Here is an 18,897-nt window from a genome sequence, read left to right on the forward strand (position 1 = left end):
CCTGCGTTCCTGAGCGGGCCACCATGCTACTCTTTGGGAGTTCTTTTTCTTCTTTTTAAACCAGGCTTGATTGGCTTAGGGAGAAACAGGAGACACCACGTACCGTGCAGTTAAAAATGAAACTCAGATTAAATCAATATTGAATTCAGTACTGCACGCGCTTCCTAGAGCTGCTGAAATGCAAACTGGGGGCTTAAAACCACGGAGACATATTCCCCCACAGTTCTGGAAAGTAGAAGCTCGAATGCCTGTTGGCAGGGCTGAGCTCCTCTGCAGGCTATGGGGAAGGACCTGTCCCATGTCTCTCCTGGCTCCTGGTGGCTGCTGGCAAGTCTTGGTGTCCTGTGGCTTGTAGACACGTCTCTCCAGGCGCTGTCTCTGCCTCCATCTCCCCGTCTTCCCGCGGCCTCCTTATAACGACAGCAGCCATTGGAATGAGGGTCCACCAAAATCCAGTCTGACTTCGTCTTCATTTAACTGATGATATCTTTAAAGATCCTGTTTCCAAATAAGCTCACATTCTGAGCATCCAGGGGATGTGAGTTTTGGGGAGACTCGATTCCACCAACACCAGCATCGAAGAGGGCAGGGCATAGAGATGAAGCTAAGGCCCAGGGCGCACACACTGATGGGCACCCTTGAAATAACGGCAAAGTTGGCACGGGCACATCTCGATCGCAGAGCCGAGGGGTGAGGGAGGGTGGGGAGGAGACTCCCAGAACAGGAGACACCAGCGAAGCAGTGGGGCTGGGAGAGGGCTCCAGGATAAGGAGCAGCTGGGCGGGGGACGACACGGGAGAGCACACAGCGCGGGGGCGGGGCAGGGGATGATATGGGAGCCACACAGCAGGGGGCGGGGTGGGGGACGACACAGGAGAGCACACAGCAGGGGGTGGGGCAGGGATGACATGGGAGAGCACGCGGCCAGCCCAGGATCCTCACCCTGCCTTCACCTCGAGCCCCAGACCAGACTCATCCTGACGACACCTGCTCCCCATCTGCTGCCTCCAGGGACCCCCTCTGGGTTCCCCCACTCATAAAGAATGCCAAGGAGTTAGGGATAGGACAAGCACGTGTCCCTCAAGGCTGCTGTTGGGATGCCCAGGACCTGTCTGAGCCCTTCTCTAGACCGGCTGCTCACCCACCCGCTGCCTCTAAAACCAGGTAAGAGAAGGGGAGAGAGAGAGTCAGGAGATGCCCTGGCCCAGGAGCAGAAGCTCCCCTGGAGGCCTTGGTCTGTGGGCCTCCTGCAGGCTGCACAGGAGGGGCCACAGCAGTCCTCACCCAGGGGCCACGCCCTCCCAAAAGGAGGCCACCAGAGGCCCCTTGTCCCGCATTTTTGGAGTGTGGACAGCCAAACTGGGTCATTCAGACCCAACCTGGTCACTGTGGAGGGAATGGGCTGTGCCCCACCCCCCACCCAATACCAGGCCGAGGCCAGCAGATCTGAGGGTCCCTGTGGAGCTCTGTCCTGCCCCAGCCCCGGCCAGCTGTCCCACTGGCTCCCCTAGTCCTCTTCTTAGGTAAGGCTGAGAAAGTGGGTCAAAGGCAACAACCCCAGAGCGTCTGGCCGCTCCTACCCGAAGTGCCGGGGCTCTGTGTAGGTGAAGACCGGCAGCCTCCTGGGGTAACCAGAGGGCTGAGCCTCCTCCTCGACTTTTCAGTGTTTCTTCGCTGACGGTTTACCTGGGTGTGCATACGGAGGGTGAGCCACTGGAACAGTGAAAGCATCCACCCTTCACTGAGTCAGTCCCTCTCCCGGAAGGGGCCAGGGACAGGGCAGGATGTCCGGGCAGTGCAGGAGATTCTTCCCCTCTGGCCACATTCTCCCCATGCTGGGGAGGTGGGAGTCAGAAGCCCACCAAAGAGACGGGGAAGTAGGGACAGGTGAGTCAGACCGGATGGTGGGGCACCACCCTGTCCCTGGGAACCCCATGACTGCCTCGTCTCCATCCCCTCTAAAATGCCAGGTCCACAAAACCACGGTGAGATGCCACTGCACGCCCACTGGGATGGCTACCATCAAAACACAACAGAAAATTACAAGTGTCTGCAAGGAAGTGGAGAAGGCGGAGCCCTTGTGCACTGCTGACGGGAATGTGAATGGTGCAGTCGCTGTCGGAAATGGTCGGTGATTCCTCAGATGGCATGGTGATCCCACAGGCAGTTCACAGGAGCAGGAGGTGGGACACTCAAGCATCCATCGACAGATGAATGGAGACACAGAATGTTCTGCACAATGGAATATTACTCAGCCTTAAAAAGGAAGGAAATTCTGAGACATGCTATAACACGAAGGAACCTGGAGAACATCATGCTGCGTGAACGAAGCCAGTCCCAAGAGGACAAATGCCATATGGTTCCACATGCACAAGGTCCCTGCAGTACTCAAATCCATAGAGGCAGAAAGTACAGTGAGAGGTGCTGGGGCTGGGGGAGTGAGTGTTTAATGGGTTCAGAGTTTCAGTTTGAGAAGAGGGAAAAGTTCAGAGGTGGATGGTGGTGACGGTTACACAGCAGTGTCAATGCACTTAACGTCACCAAACTGTGTGCTTTCAGATGGTTAAAATAGTAAATTTTATGTTATGGGTATTTTACTGCAATAAAAAAATGTTAAGCCAGGTCCAATAGTTCAGCAAGAACCAAAAGGACCACAGGACCTCCCAGTAGCTCCCTGCCCCGTCCTTAGAAACCCGAGCCCCCTCTGGCACGGAGGGAGGCCTAGCACAAGAGGCTGGCAGTGGGGTGGGCCTTGGCAGCCCACCTGCAGCCTGGCCTGGGCTCCACATCTGCGAGGGCTACACCAGATGCTCCCAGGAGCTCTGAGTTCTCAAGAGATACCTCAGGTTTCTCATCCCCACAACCTCCTTCTCTCCATTCGGAGCGTCTCCCCTGAACCTGACATGCTTCCCCAGTGGGAACTATGCTTTCCCCCGCCCCACCCCAGCAGACGGGTCCTGCTGCTGCCCTGACACCCTGGCACTTCAGGCAGCCGCTGGAAGGGCCCAGAACCAGGAGCACAGGTACTCCTGAACCATGCCCAGCCACCCCTCCAGACCAGGCTTGGATCCAGCTCAGCAGCAGAAAGACCACCAGCTGCGGGAGGAGCAGGGCAGGGGTGGGGCTGTGACAGCTGCCCTTTACTTTCTCCTATTCTAATCATACCTGAACAGGAGAGCACATTCTCCCGCCAGATTCCAGCAGCCAGACACAGCCAGAGCCCCTCCAGCCCAGGAACACGCCTCCCTCAGATGCACGCCTGCACTGCCACACACATGGCAGTGGACAGACGTGTGTGCCGGGAGTGGTGTGTGTGTATGTGCACACTAAGAGTGATGTGTGTGTATGTTCAGGCTGGGGTGGTGTGTGTGGGTGTGTCTGTGTGCCACGGGTGGTGTCTGTGTGTGGGTCTGTGTGTGCCAGGGGTGGTGTGTGTGTGTCTGCCTGTGGGTCTGTGTGTGTCTGTGTATGTGCGCTAGGGGTGCTGTGTATGTGTTTGTGTGTGTGTGTGTGTGCTGGGGGTGCTGTGTCTCTGTGTCTGTGTCTGTGTGTGTGTGCACTGGGGGTGCTTGCTGTGTGTCTGTGTATCTGTGTGTGTCTGTGTGCGCTGAGGGTGCTGTGTGTCTGTGTTTCTTTGTGTGTGTCTGTGTGCGCTGAGGGTGCTGTGTGTCTGTGTTTCTTTGTGTGTGTCTGTGTGCGCTGAGGGTGCTGTGTGTCTGTGTTTCTTTGTGTGTGTCTGTGTGCGCTGAGGGTGCTGTGTGTCTGTGTTTCTTTGTGTGTGCACTGGGGTGGTGTATTTGTGTGTGTGTGTGCATGTGTGTATGTGTGCGCCAGATGCAGTGTGTGTGTGCGCACTGAGGGTGATGTGTGTGTGTGTATGCTGGGGTGCTGTGCGTGTATGTGTGTGTGTGTCTGTGCGCCGGGAGCAGTGTGTGTGTGTGTGTCTCTGTGTGTGTCTGTATGTGTCTGTGTGTGTGCTGGGGGTGCTGTCTCTGTGTGTCTTATGTCTCTGTGTGTGGGTGTGTGCGCGCACACGGGGGGCAGTGTGTGTGTGGGGGGTGTGTCTGTGTGTGCTGGGAGTGCCGTGTCCGTGTGTGTGTGTCCGTCTGTGTGTGTGTGTGTGTGTCTGTGTATGAGGCCTGGGCTGTGGTCAGCTCTGCTCCTCTCCGGTGACTTGCTGAGGACGGAGCCCCAGGGCCTCAGCTGCGGCTGCCGAAGGGGAAACGTCGTTCTTGGGGTCCCTGTCAGGGTTCCTGACTGCGCCGCAGGCGCTGATGGGGTCCTGGGGGGACACCGTCCCTCCCTGGAAGGGTGTGGGGTCAGTCAGCGATCACAAGGGGCTGCTGGAAAAGCAATGACCGGCCTTGGAGAGCCTGGGCGGGAGAAGCAGGCCACAGCCGCGCTGCCCGCGAAGGGCTTCCCGGGCCCTAGGTCCTGACCACTGGCGAGTCCATACGGGAGCAAGAGCCTGATTGGCCACAGCGAGTCATGTGACCAGCCTAGCCACACAGGGGGCGGGGTGAGTGGGAGTGAGCACGATCCTGACTGGTCACTGCTAGGCCATGTGACTGCCTGCTGCGAGCCTGATTGGACACGGTGAGGTCAGGGGGCCTGGCTGAGAGGTTGTGGGGCAGGCGGGCGAGCGCCAGGGCTCCTTGCACTGGCCGTGGTCCGTGGCGGCGGCCGTGGTCCTGCAGGGGACCTCGTCCCAAAGGGCGCAGGCTCCACAGGCCGGCAGACTCCCAGGGGTTCCAGGCGGAGAGAGCCTGGGGGGTCCGAGCCTCTCGCAGCCCCCATGGGAGAAGGGCTGGGCTGCCAGGAACATCCCGGGGCTGCAGGGGAGCTGAGGCCCTGGGCAAAGCCCCGATGTCCTGCCCGGGGGCACCCGCCTTCTTTCCCGGGCTGAGCTCCCCGCCGGGCCCGCGCAGCCAGGCTTCAGGCCCGGGGAGGGCGTTGCAATGCACGCAGGCCTGGCCCGCCACGCCTCGCAGGACCACGGGGCAGGGAGGCCCTGGAGAGCGCGTGGAGAGCGCGTCTCAAAGCTCGGGGACCTTGGAGGCCTGGCCTGGGCTTCTGCCCTTCTTCTCCTCCAGGAAGGGGCCGCTCCTTGACCCCTGGTCTGCCCCGTGAGCCCTGGGTCCAAGTGTCCCTGGGTTCCCCTGTGTCATCGTCCCTTCACACACACATTCGCACGTGGCAGGGACGGAGGAGAAATGCAGAATGGACGGAGGAGGAGGGGTCTGCAGACAGAAGCATCGCCACTTCCTACGTCCCGGTGAGGGCAAGCTCCGTGGCTGCGCCACGCCCTGGAGGGCTTTAGAAAGCGGCTGTGTTTGCTTTGCCCCTAGATGTCACTTAGAAACAGTGTGTCCCATAATTGTTTTCTGGGGATTTTTTTGGCTTTTTTTTTTTAAGATGGAGTTTCGCTCTTGTTGCCCAGGCTGGAATGCAGTGGCACGATCTCGGCTCACTGCAACCTCTGCCTCCCGAGTTCAAGCGATTCTCCTGCCTCGGCCTCCCAAAGTGCTGGGATTACAGGCGCGCCACCGTGCCCAACAAATTTTTGTATTTTTAGTAGAGACGGGGTTTCCCCATTGTGGCCAGGCTGGTCTCAAACTCCTGACCTCAGGTGATCCACTCGTCTCGGCCTCCTAAAGTACTGGGATACAGGCGTGAGCAACTGCTCCCTGCCATGTCCCATAATTGAATCTGTGCCACCAAATTTATTTTTTATAAATATATATTTTTAAAAATTCCAGTTTGTAGCAAAGATGGTACTATGGTTTGAAAGTGTCCCCCAAAGTTCATGTGTCGGAAGCTCGATCCCCAACATGGCCGTGTTGGGAGATGCGGTCTCATGGGAGGTGTTTGGGCCGCAGGGGCACGACCCTCACAAGTGGATTAATATTTTATTACAGCAAATATGCACTAAGCTTGTTGGCCTTTGTTGGGCCTGTTTATTACATCTTGGATTTTCAGTGACTTTTTTTCTTCTACCTTAGTTTAAAACAGTGCACATGAAAGGATTTGGAATTTTAAAACATTTTTCTTGATGATAAAATGGAATATACGATTATTATAAAAATATATATGAAAATAATAATACTAACACATAAATAATTTATAATTCTACTACTCAGATATCATCACTCAGTATTTTGGTGCATTTTTTTCTAGTTGAATAGATGTAAATTTTTAAAAAATAAATTTGGATTGTACCCCATATGAACACTCTTACATCCTCTTTTTCTTTTTGTAGAAAGAGAATTCCATGTATCATATATAATTTAAATACATTATTCTTAATATCTAATATCTTATGTTTAACATGTAACATTCCCATTTAACATTTCTATTTGTAGACGTTGTTTCTACACATTACTATAAACAGTGTTATTGTGAGCATCTTTCCCAAAACTCTTCATTCCTATGTGAAATTTTTCCCTAGGATAAAGCCTTAAAAATGGAATTACCAAGTGAAAGAGGATAAAGTATCTTAAAGCCTTTGATCTATGTTGCCAAACTGCTGGGGCACCCCTGACCTTAAACTGTGCCAACATTTAAGAATTTTCACTTTAAAAATATTTTGCTAAGTTCAGAAGTGGAAAATAATATCTGTATTAGTTTCCTAGGGCAGCCATAACAAAGTATAAAAAACAGGCAGTTCCAAACAACAGAAATGTATCCTCCCATAGTTCTGGAGCCAGATGTCTGAAATCTGTGTGGGCAAGGCCATGTTCCCTCTTCAGCCTCCTGGGGAGATTCCTTTCATGCCTCTTCCAGCTTCTGGAGGTTCTCAGGGACACCTGTCAGTCTTTGGCTTACAGATCCGTCATCCAGTTTCCGCCTCCATCTTCAGATGGGCCGAGTTTTCCTGGGGCCTCCCTCTCTTCTTATAAGGACACCAGGCATTCTGTATTTAGGACCCAGCCTACTCCAGTATGGTCTCACTCTAGTTAATCTGCAACGACCCTATTTCCAAATAAGGCCATGTTCTTAGGTACAGGGGGTGAAGACTAACATACCTTTCAGTAGGGGGACACAGTTCAATCCATAATAGCATGCATTTATTGTAATGGGCAATTCTTGGATTTCCTTATGGAAAGTGATTCTTCTCTTCATGTTCATTAGCCATTTGTGTTTCTTTTGAGTGTCAGTTCTTATTTTCTGCTCCATTTTCTATTAGTGGGTCTCAGTCAAGCTCCCTTTATTGTGAGAGGCAGAAATGCAACTGAAACTGGTTCAAGCTAAAAGGAGAGTTGGTGGTTAACATAACTAAAGGGCCCAGGATACTGCAGGCTTCAGGCTGAGCTCCACCCAGGCTCACACAATGTTTATCTGTTCTCTTCCCTTTTTTCAGCAGCATCCCCCAGTTCTACTTCCTTGCCTTGGCTTTGTACTCAGGCAGGCTCCTTCCAGTTTGTAGCAAATATGGTGCTGTGGTTTGAAAGTGTCCCCCAAAGTTCATGTGTCAGAAGCTTGATCCCCAACATGGCAATGGTGGGAGGTGGGGCCTAATGGGAGGTGCTTGGGTCACAGGGGTACGACCCTCACAAGTGGATTAATGCCATTATCTCAAGAGTACGTTCCTTATAAAAGGACAAGTTTGGCCCCATCTTGCGCTCTTTCTCTCTCTCCCCCTCTGTGTGTGTGTGTGTGTGTGTGTGTGCTCTCACTTTCTCACTCTTGCCCTTCTGCCTTTCACCTTGGGATGCCACAGCAAGAATGCCCTAACTAGATGCCAGTGCCATGCTCTTGGACTCCCCAGCCTCCCCAGGACATCTCTGTTCATTATAGATTACCCAGACTGTGATATTTTGTTATAGCTGCACAAAGCAGACTAAGACAGGTAGCTAACATCCTACTAGTTCACCGTCTACAGAGAAAGCATATCTTTTCCCTGATAGTCCCAGCCATGGTCCCAGGCAAGCCCTTCATTGGCCAGGTTTATGTCATGTTTAATCTCTGGAGGTGAAGAATTTAGGTCAGCACACCCAAATAATCTGGACTAAGGGCAGGAAGGGGTGGTTCCTGGGAGCTATTACAAAGGAAGGAGCCACAGATTCCTTTGCATAGGCAAAATCAAAAGATGGGCCCCTAGTAGGGAAATGCTTATTTATTCTGAGAACTCTTTATATATTAAAGGCATGAATCCTTTACATCTTTCTTCCATGTTTTTTTCTTAGTTATTTGTCTCTGTGGGTTTTTTTTACAGGAGGCCAAATGCTGCCTTGTGAGTGTGTCATTCCTGGGGCACATTTGCCATATAGCATCACTGCATAATAACGTCCAACAGGAGCATATTGCCAGGACACATTCTCTGGGTGTGAACAAAAAAAACAAACCTGTGGCTAGTACTTCAGTCAGTGAATTGGCATTCAAAAGCGTGTCGTCATTAGTACAGACGTCAGCGGTGAATGAGAAAGCAAAGAACCCGTGGCTGCACCTAATAAAAGGCCGGCAGGGAGATAAAAGCTACTGTGGTTGTGCAATGATGGGACACAATGCCCAGGGTCACTGGTCCAGGTGCAGGTTTTGAGTCCTCACTCAAAAATGAGATAAGGAATGTGACTTTGAACTCATTAACCTTTTGATCAGGCTATGAACTAAAGGCAAATAGGACAGGTGGCCTGACCCCTGCCAGAGACTGGCACTGCCTGTGAGGGAGGAGCTCCCAGGTGGGCAGGGACCAGAGGTCAGTGGCTTGGTGCACCCTCCACTCATAGGGCCGGGCCAGCAGTTCTCCCTCCCTCCTCTTCTCCTCCCCCTCCACGGGGGAGATTCTGAAACTCCCAGGAGGATGTCCCTGGTAACACTGCTTTTCCCTTTTCACGATTAGGCCCCAAGCCATGTTTAGATCCCAGGGTTACAGCACTGAGCAGTGGAAGAGCCCTTGCTACGTGGCCATCCAGCCGCGGGCCCAGGGAGGACGTGTTCCTTTTTGCACAGCTGGCTGGAGAAGCTGCTGTGCGTCTGGGCCAGGCCTGTGTCTGGGAGAGCAACAAAGTGTACGGAGGGTCACGGGGTAACTGTGGCCCACGTTACTGCACAGACGGTGCCCCCTGTCCTGGAAGGAGGCGTCCCCTCACAGCCCCTGCCCAGGAGGGAGGTGTCAGGGCTGACAGCCGCACCTGGGAGGTGACTTGGAGGGTCTGGGGTTGAGGGGCTGACAAGAGTGTGAACAGTTGAGAGATGGGCGAATTAGAAAGGGGCAACCAAACAAGTCAAGCATCTTCCCAAATGTTTCAAGGTTTAAGAAGGCGTTGTAACATAGGATGGTGTGTGAGTGTGTGTGTGCACATCCCTCTATGTGCATACATCTCTGTGCACATGTGTGCATCTGTGTGTGATGTACACGCTCACACATGTGCTAGCAGAGGAAGCACAGGGAGAGGCTCAAAGGCCTGAGTGACGTGAGAGACAGTTGTGGCCTGCAGGGTGGCCTGACAGGAGCTGGCCTGGTACCTGCCTGGCTCCCCGGCCTCACCCCCTAACCCAGGGTGCAGGCTCCAGCCGCCCTCTCTCCAGGGCAGGGCGGGACACCCTGAGTGCTCAGTGGGCTTCCAGGCCCTCAGTCCCCAGAAGGTGAGGGTCCCCATCCTCCTGGGTGCCCCCTACCCCAGCTCCTGAGCCACATGGTCATGGACTGGGGAAGCAGAGTCCAGACTCTAAGGAGGGGTTTCTTTGTCATCTTCCAACTCAGGACCCTTGGGCCAATCGGAGCAGCTCAGCCTCAGTTTCTCTCTTCTTCATCTCCTGTGTACTTGAGGGGCCTCCCGAGGGCTGCTCCCTTCCCAGATGAGGCTGAAGTAAACCCTGGCATACAGGTGGGTGGGTCCCTGGAGGGGACAGGCCATGCTAAAGCCACCAAGCCCCCAAAAGTGCGAAAGGATGAACAGGAGGGCGGCAGGGGCATAGGAGGGCGGCAGGGGCATAGCTGGGTGCCTTGGAGTGGGGTGGGGTCTGGATTCGGGGGTGGGAAGAGCAGAGCACCTTCCCTGCATGGGGAGAGCACCCCGTCCTCTGCACAGACCCGCCTGCCCCCTCCACTCCGCGTGGCCCAGGGGAGCCAGGCCTGGAAGGATGTCGTGGGCGACACTAGCTCAGAGTGACTCCTTTTATGGGGAAACTTTGGAACTTCATCTGAGAAAGCCTTGTGCTAACCCAGGGCCCCGCCTCTGGCCAGGGTAAGACAAGGAAGCCATCCATAGTCTTCAAGACTGTTGCTCCCGGGACGGTGCCGTTTCCTGTGGGAGCTTCAGCACTCAGAACTCACCCTGGCGTGCAGAGGCTCACATGACACCCTTGTCAAAGAAGCTGATGGGTGATTTAATTAGTGAACGAATGATTCACAAGCAAAGAACCAAAATCTCTCCGTGTGTGCCTGCATCTGTGCTTGCGTGTGTGTGCGTGTATCTGTGTATCTGTTTTCTTGTGCACGCCTGTGGATTTGGTTATGTGCAGATATTTGCTTTGTACACATGGGCATGCGTAGGTGTGTGCATGTGGGTTTGCTGTATGCATGTGGGTTTGCTGTGTGCATGTGGGTTTGCTGTCTGCATGTGTGTTTGTATTAGGTGAATGCAGGCTTGTACTCGTGTGTATGAGTTACTGTCTGCACAAGTGTGAGTGCATGTGTGTGATTTTGTGAGTGCTTGTGTTTGTGTATACGAGTTTGTGTGTACATGTGTTTGTGTGTGTGGATCCATGCATATGCACGTGTCTGTGTGGGTGGGTCCGTGTGTGTGCACATGCGTGCTCTCCTTTAAGCTCACCCCTGGCCAAGCGTCTTGGAGCCCCAGGGCTGCGCAGGAACTTTGTGGAGCGTTTAGGGGTGTTTCAGTCAAGTTGGAAACAGGCTGGGGAGGGATGGATTTGTTGGGACCTGGAGGAGCGGGTAGATGACCTCACCCAGTTGCACACAGAGGGTGTGGGTTAGGCACCGTGTACTGAAGTAGAATGGACATTCTGGAAGGAGACCTGACAGGGATTTTCACCCCCACAAACACTCACAAGGGAACTGCCCCCAGGGAGCTGTCCAGATACCCGTCCAACCCTCCAGTCACCCCCACTCCCCCGGAAGCATTATCCACTCCGGGCACTTTGTGTGGCCAGAATGGAGAACCCTGCAGCTTCTTCATGTGGCATTTCCTCTGCCACCTTCCCAGCTCCAGCTGGCCCAGTGCTTCCAGGCACCAGCCCTCAGCAGCACCACGCACTCAAGGGTTCATGACAGGCAGGTCTGAGTAAGGCAAAGTGGCCCCAAGGACTCTGAGCAGGAAGGGATTGAACACAGGGAAGGGGTATCACAGGACCCAGGACGGGCTGCAGACTCCAGATGGGCCTCCTGGAAGACTCAGGCACAGAGTGCCACCCCACCAGGCACTGTCACCACGGCAGCCCCCCCCCGGAACCGTGCCGGGAGCATAAAGCCAACAAGGCCGCTGCATTGCCACTGCCTTGCACCCCCGGGAGCTGGGGAACAGACCCGCACAGCCGTGACCACCGGAAAGCCAGATGAGCCAGGAGAAGCAGCTGCGCCTGCAGCCACCCCCGCTCCAGCACATGGAGAATGCGGCAGGACAAGCTGGTGTCTCCGTGGGGTGCCCCCGTTGTCCCCACGTCTCACACACACTCGCCAGATGGGTGGCCTTCCCCACATCCGGGACCCTGGCTAGAGTCTGGGAGGCGGCCGCCCACGTCCCGGCTGCCCCTGAGCAGGGAGGCCGGCAGGAGATGCACGGCGAGTTCTCTCAGTGGTCGGCTGGGCCCCAGCCCCCTGGGTGCAGCGAGGGGACCCTGCGAGCCTGCTGATGGCCGGTGAGCCGCGGTCCTCTCGTACTAGCCGGCCTCGGGTCTGTGGTCCTCCGGGCAGGAAGTGTCTGGCAGGCCAGAGGCGGCTCCTGTGTGCGCGGAACAGCCGTGTTTACAGGGGCGTCGGCTCATGGTGCTGGCAGGGCTTCTGTCGCACCAGCCCTCGGCCCGCAGCAAATGCCGAATGCCGGTGCTGGGAAGGGAAGTGGGAAATGACAAGGGGGGCCGTGGGGGGAGCGGCCCTGACGAGGACTGTACCGGGATGCATGAGGGTGCGGGGACTTGAGGGAGGAAGCAGCAGAGGGAGGTGTGTGGATGTGTGTTTGTGCGTGACTGGGGTGTGAGCGTGCCCACTGCGTGTGTGGCTGTGTGTGTGGCTGAGTGCAGGCGTGAAGTGTGTGGGAGTGGGAGCAGGCACGAGTGTGTGCCATGGGCCTGCTGTTGGGTCCTTGGAGGCCAGGGTTGCCCCTGAAGGGCCTGCAAGCTCTTTTTTGATTTGTAGTTATTTGAGAAGTCTATGCAGGAAGAAAATTCAACCGCATTTACTAAATACAATAACATTACAGGAAGACAGCATTGTCCCCAAATTACAAACATGTGGCCCGAGTTGCTCTCGACAGCTCAGCCCCAGACCATGCAGCGGAGATGGCAGCCCCGAGCCCCGGGCCCATCTCCTGCTCCCCACTGAGGTGACACAGGACCCCCGTAAGGCAGGACCCCAGAGCCCCGCGCAGCAGGGGGGGCTGTGTGGGGGGAGGGACCCCTGCCTGCTGTCCCTGCCCAGCCTGCGGTCCTGCCCCCACCGGGCAGCGGACCCTGGACTGCTCGTGATCATGGCCTCACTTGGAAAGCTGCTATGGGCTGGTCTGAGCCTCTTCCCTCTTTCCGGGAAATCTGAGGCCCACCAGCAGCGGGCGGCAGGTCATGGGTATGGTCAGGTCATGGGTATGGGTATGGTCAGGTCATGGGTATGGGCAGGTCATGGGTCTCGGACTTGCAGGTCCAGGAAGGCCACCAAGGAGCAGGAAGGGCCGTGTCCTGGGATCAGAGCCCAGGCCAGAGACCCTCCCCAAGGCTGTCACCCAGGAGGGAGATGATGGGAGGTGACAGTGGGGCCCAGGCTGGAAGTGAGAGGGGCCGGGCCTGTGGCAGAGTAAGAGCTGGCACGGAGTGGGCAGAGGCCAAGGCGGCCAGGTGGGCACCAGGCTCGGGAGATGCTCGGCCTCGCACCGAGAAAGGGGGGCGCTGGGGCCAAGTGCCCACTGCCTGGAGAGCAGGGCTGGGTCCTCAAGGGCCCCCTGCCTTTGGATGTTGTGCAGCCACTGAAGCTGAAGCCCAGTCACCCCAGCTCCATGGTCCCGGTCCAGACTCCCAGCAGGTGGCCGCCCCGACCACCTACTCTGAAATCCAGGCACACCCTGGCACCACCCGGCCAAGAGCCCCCATGGCCCCGGGGCATTCATCTCACTGGGCAGGGGCAGCCTCTGACCTCATCCCAGCTCAGTAGGTGCTCGCGGCGCCCTCCTGAACGCCAGCCATGAGCCTGAGCGAATGCCAGTGTGTCGTGAGGCTGAGCACAGCCTGGCCCCTCCACTCCGGCTCCTGGTGGCTGTCTGCTGTGTCCCCTATGGGGGAAGAGGTTTCTCTTTGGCCCAAGCCCACCTGCCCCTGCCTGAGGGCGCCCTTGGCCACTATGCTCAGCCCGTTGGAAACCTGAGAGCTCATGTCCATGACAGGGCCAGCCAGTGGGGAGAGGACCCGGGGTTCCCTTGGAGGCAGGGCACTGCTCGTTCCCGCGGCCGCTTGACCCCGCCTGCTCCCTCCACCCCGATTTTCCACTGGGTTTGCAGGCATCACCCGAAATAGACTCCGTCACCCAAGCCGTGCACCTGGGCCTGCCTTTGGGTGTGGATGGGGGTGCCTGGCAGAGGAGCGCAGGAGCACAGGAGCGGACGCCCAGGCTGCCCGAGGAGGACAGGGCGTAAGGACTGGGACAGCCACGCCCCTGCTGCTTGGCACAACCCAGCGAAGAAATGACGCCCGGAAGGGCCACGTGAGCTGGAGGCGGGCAGTGCCAGTGGAGGGAGAGGCAGAGGCTGTCAGCCTCTCCCCACCCCTGCCTCACCTGGCCACGCCCGACGTCACCATGTCTTTCTTTGTGAGAGCTGAGTCCACCGACCCCACCTTGTTTAGATTAGGTCGGAAGTCACCTGGGCTGAGCTGATGGCTGAGTCCGTCAGCAAAAAGAACCGTGGAACATACTGGCACTTGGCCCGGTGTGAAGCCACCCCCCTGCCATGAAAAATGGATCTTCCCTGGCACAGCTGGCCCAGCGGGAGCTGGGTCAGGGCCTGGAGACCCAGCGCCCCCCACCGGAGCCACTGCCCGGCCCAGCAGCACCCGCGGAGAATCCCACCAGCACCCACGCCTCCCCCCGCGCCACCGCCCCGGCTTTCTGCAAATCCACCTTACGGAAGCCTGATAAAGTGAAGTCCACACTGAACTAAAAGCGAGTTACTGAGGGTTACTTTCTTTGCAGAGTGGTTCCCCTAGAGGATTCCTTTAAACATGATCCGGTCAGCCAGTGCTCACTTACATTCACCAAGTCACGTCGGTTTGGGGCGGCAGGAGCCCAGCATGCCAGGCGCCTGTGGGAGGGGAAGATGCTGGGTGGGGCCCTGCTTTCGACACTTTGTATCTTAAGCAGGTGAGCAGACAGGCACACATTTGCTCACTCAGTTCCTTGGGGTAGCTCTGATGGGCAGAGAAAACACACCAAGCGCCAATCGTGTGGCACCGACTCGCTGTCTCTCTATTATATTTTATAGAAACGGTCTCACATTCGCCCAGGCTGGAGGGCAGTGGTGCAAGCATAGCTCATTGTAGCCTTGAATTCCTGGGTTCAAGCCATCCTCCCACCTTAGCCTCCCAAAGCGCTGGGATTACAGGCATGAGCCAACACACCTGGCCGGCACCAACTCTCAACCATGCTGTCGCAGAGAGTGGGGCCCCTGCTTGCTGCGGGATGTCACCTCCCAGCCCCGAGAGGCTGAGGATGGGAGCCGGCAGCACTCCTGTGCACAGAGCACCGCAGGAAGCACTGGAATCCGGAAAGAGCAAGGCTGCCGTGAGCAGACTTCCCGGCAGGCGTCAACCTCCTGTGTGGTCAGGAGTGCAGGCGCTGGGGCCGGAACCCTGGGCACTCGACCACAACCTGCCTGGGCAACGTGGCCAAGTGGGCGCGTGTCCTGGGGCTCCTGCAACAAGCCAGGTGGCCTCAACAACAGATACTGATTCCCTTACAGCTCTGGGGACCAGAAGCCCCAAATTAAGCTGTGGGCAGGGCTGCGCACCCTCTGGAGGTACTAGAGGGGGATCTTCCTTGTCTCTGGCAGCTTCTGGTGGCCCAGGCGTTCCTTGGCTTGTGGCTGCCTCCCTCCAGTCCCTGCCTGGCCCTGCCATGGCCTCAGCCCCCTCTCCATGTGGCTCTCCCTGGGTTTTCTCTTCTCTTAATGAAGGCGCTTGTCCTTCACATCAGGCGCTGTGGTCCAGCCCGACAGCCCAGGACGATCATGCTGCCAGGTCTTGACCTGATTATATCTGCAAAGACCCTTTTTTCAAATAAGGTCATCTTTACAGGTTCTGGGACACAGACAGATCTTTCTGTGGGGACACCATTCAACAAAGAGGGGAAGCCACAGCCAGACCCCCCTCCGCTCAAAGGCTTGCTGCTTCCTAACTATATTGCCCGCCACACTCCATGTCTATAGAGCTGGGACAGTGGCAGTGCCCACCTCAGAGGTCACCGTGCAGATTAAATTCATCCCTAGACACGAAGTGCTGGGTGCAGGCACAGAGAGCTGGAAGGAATGTGACCTTGTGCTCCTTCTGCCCTCGGCTCGGGGTCTCTGCTGTGCTCGGCGTGGGCGGTGATGAGGATGTCACTGGGTGCACAGCTGGCCCCGCAAGCTGCCCGGACCCCAGGCCTCCCCTCTTTCCAGCCAGGACGTTGTGCACTCACAGCCTCTCAGGGCCACAGGTGCAGTGACTGCTGCTGCTGTGTGCTTATTTGCTGCAGAGACTCCACTGGGGCCACGCTGAGCAGGACTCCCCAGACATATCCAGAGGTCCCTCGAGAGGGCTGCGTGGCAGGCACAGGGTTGAGGGGCCTGGGTGGCACAGCCATGGCTCACCTGGGAGTGCAGGTGGGAAGCCCCAGCACCTAGCAGAGTGCAGCTGTGCGGGAGCCCACCCCGTAGGGCTCTCAATAAGAAGCGGGGGCTTCCCCTCCTCCAGTCTCACCCTCAGTCTCCGCGTTGTCTCCACCCAGCACCTCCTCCTCTGATGCGTCAGAGTCACAGGTCCTGGTGAGGAGGGAGCCAAGCCAAGCACGGTGGCTGGAACGGGGCAAGTGGGTGTCCACCCCGAAGTGCAGGCAACGAACTTGTGCCGTAGCCCATGGTGAGCTGTGGGGCTATTTGTGACTGCAGTGTAGCCAAGCCCATCCCGCCTGATGCGGCCTCTTCATCCAGAGTGGGGGTGATGTGCCAGCCCCCACCTCACCGGAATGCTGGGAGGAGCGTGTCCAGGGAAGGAGCTCACTTTGTCAGCTGTAATGTGCTGTGACTATCATGTGAGTTCCTGGGTCGCTGTAACAAGTCCCACAGCCTGGGGGCTTCAACAGAGAGAGCCTGAATGGCTCTCTCACCATTCAGTAGGTGGAATCCAGGGTCAGGGTGCGGCACCGCTGGCTCCTGAGGCCTCTCTCCTTGGCTCTGTCTCCTGCTGCTGTCCTCACAAGGCCATCCCTCTGTGTGGGTCTGTGTCCTCATCTCCTCTCCGTATAAGGACACCAGGCAGATTGGGCCAGGGCCACCCCAGCAGCCTCATGTTACCTTAACCACCTTTGTGAGGACCCCATCTCCAAGTAAGGTCCCTTGAGGAGGCATTGGGGCTTAGGGCTGCAGCATACAGATCTGGGGGAGACATGCGGCCCCTAACAGTATCGAGGGTGGGTGGACCCCCATAGGATAGGACAGCCGCCCAGCGGGGAGACATGTGGCTCATAATAGTATGGAGGGTGGGTGGAGCCCGACAGGATAGGACAGCCGCCGGGGGGAGACACGCAGTCCATGACAGTCTCGAGGGTGGGTGGACCCCCACAGGACAGCTGCCGGACATTTCCTCCTCTGCTGGTCTGAAAATCACACTGTCTTAGGCAGACAGGGAAGAATCAACATTTCCATGCCAGGCGGAGGCCCCCGGAGCGCACAGGACCAGAGGATCAAAGAGCAAACGTCACCCTGAGGGTCTAACATGCAGGTGGCAGGACCCCAGCCCTTCCTGTGTATCTGGTTGTGGGCTTTGTCTCCACCGCGTGCAGGGATGGGTGCAGACTCTGTCCAAGGCCTTGGCAGGAAGAGAAAACTGCCAATGCAGAGGGGCTGGGATGGGGTCCCCAGGGCGTGGAGCCGCACACCAGCCACTCCCACCTAGGCAGAAGGTCCATTGCCCTCTGCCCCGCAGCCTGCCTGTTCCCAGGCCAGCGAGGGCGCTCCCAGGCCCGTCTGCAGCCAGAACACAGCCCGTTCCATGTGCTTGTCCCCAGGACACATTAGGAATGAATCCAGGTCTCAGTCCTGGCCTCCTCCCCGAGGCTGGGCGCTCAGGCGTCCCCTTCAGCCCCTTTCTCTAGACTTTCCGGCTGAACAAACGAAAACATCTCATAGCCCTGCAACAGCTAGGAGCGGCTCGTGGAGCTCCACGCCCGGCTGGAGAGAGAGGAGGCGCCCTGGGCAGCCCGCCAGCACCCGGGCTCTCACAACGGAAGCCCGCATCTTCTTGGGCTCTATTTTGAAAGCTGTTCTTTCCACAATGGCTTTGACAAGAATCGATTTGAGTGAGCCAGCGTGTCAATACAGGCCAGCACAGGACTGGCCTCAGGGCCACACTGGGGAGGGTGCCGACAAGGCCCTGGCTGCAGCCCACGTGGGCAAAAGCATGGCCAGGCAGGAGGTGGGGCCTGTGAACTTGGCTACAACGACCGTGGGCGCTGGGCTCGGGGCTCCTCAGCCTTGAGCGGGGGACCCAGGCCCAGGCAGGCTCCCAGCCTCCCGATCTTCTCCCTTTGAGACCTCGCCTTCTGCACAGTGACAGGAAAGAGCCCTGAGTCCCACTTTGCAGGGATGTATTGCATTTCCAGAAAGTTCCTTCCGGGTGCAGAGTGATACGTGAACCCTGGGGACTCGTTCCAACTTGGTATTGATTTTCTCCACGGAGGACCCAGCAGTCATGGCCCGTGTCTGCACAGCCCCTTGGATCCTGCGGAGGAATTCAGCCAGCCCCTCCCCGTGCCGAAAACCACGGAGCCAAAGTCAGGCCGGGTTCAGGTTCCAGGCAAAGTGCCCTTTGCAAGGCCCTCCTGTGGCCAAGCCCAGCCCCATGAGATCAGGAGGCCTGGGTGGGGAGGCCGCCTGTGTGGGGACTCCCGCCAGCGCGCCCCTCCCCGCTCATGGAGGCACAGGGACAGCTGTGTGTGCCCGCAGGACACCTGGCTCTGCCCACTCACCCCCGCAGCGTGCTGAGGAGCTCAGGCTTTGCTTTCTAGGGTACAGTGAGAACACGGGAGAGGACTGAGAGACCGCCGAGGGAGGCAGAGCGGGATTCGCACCCCCGTCATCGCTGGGCCCACACGCCGCCGACAGCTTCCGCGTGTGGCCATCTGTCTTTCAGAAACCCTCTGGCAGAGGGACCCAGCAGATGACACGGGGGCCGTTCTCACTCTGAAACCTGCTTGGAGTCAAAACACTGCTGGCGAGCCTCCGTGGCAAACCCAACCCAGACGGTCTTCCCTGGTGGCCCTTGGGGTGGTGGGCACCCTGCCCACTCCCTGCCAGCCCCTGCCTGCTGGACTCCAAGCCCGGCCAGGCCCCTGACCGGTCTCCTGACCCAGCACGCTGCTCCCCCTTGGGCCCGGCTTCCTCGCTCGCTAGGACTCCCAGGCCCCTCCAGCCCAGCCCTGAGAGCAGGAGCCCCAAGGGAGGCTTGGCGGCTACGGAGGCGAGTGGGCCACGTGTAGCCGGG

General features: G+C 57.4%; 1 protein-coding gene across 1 annotated transcript; it reads left to right on the forward strand.

Annotated features, from left to right (window-relative positions):
• The first annotated feature begins 17,406 nt into the window (after positions 1 to 17,406).
• Positions 17,407 to 17,892, forward strand: LOC129022631 (uncharacterized). Its single transcript, XM_054468911.2, has one exon. It carries the CDS (start codon positions 17,407 to 17,409, stop codon positions 17,890 to 17,892), a length of 486 nt encoding a protein of 161 aa, XP_054324886.2.
• Positions 17,893 to 18,897: the final 1,005 nt, after the last annotated feature.

The sequence above is a fragment of the Pongo pygmaeus genome, chromosome 22 (genome assembly GCF_028885625.2).
Source record: "Pongo pygmaeus isolate AG05252 chromosome 22, NHGRI_mPonPyg2-v2.0_pri, whole genome shotgun sequence".
NCBI classification, from domain to species: domain Eukaryota; kingdom Metazoa; phylum Chordata; class Mammalia; order Primates; family Hominidae; genus Pongo; species Pongo pygmaeus.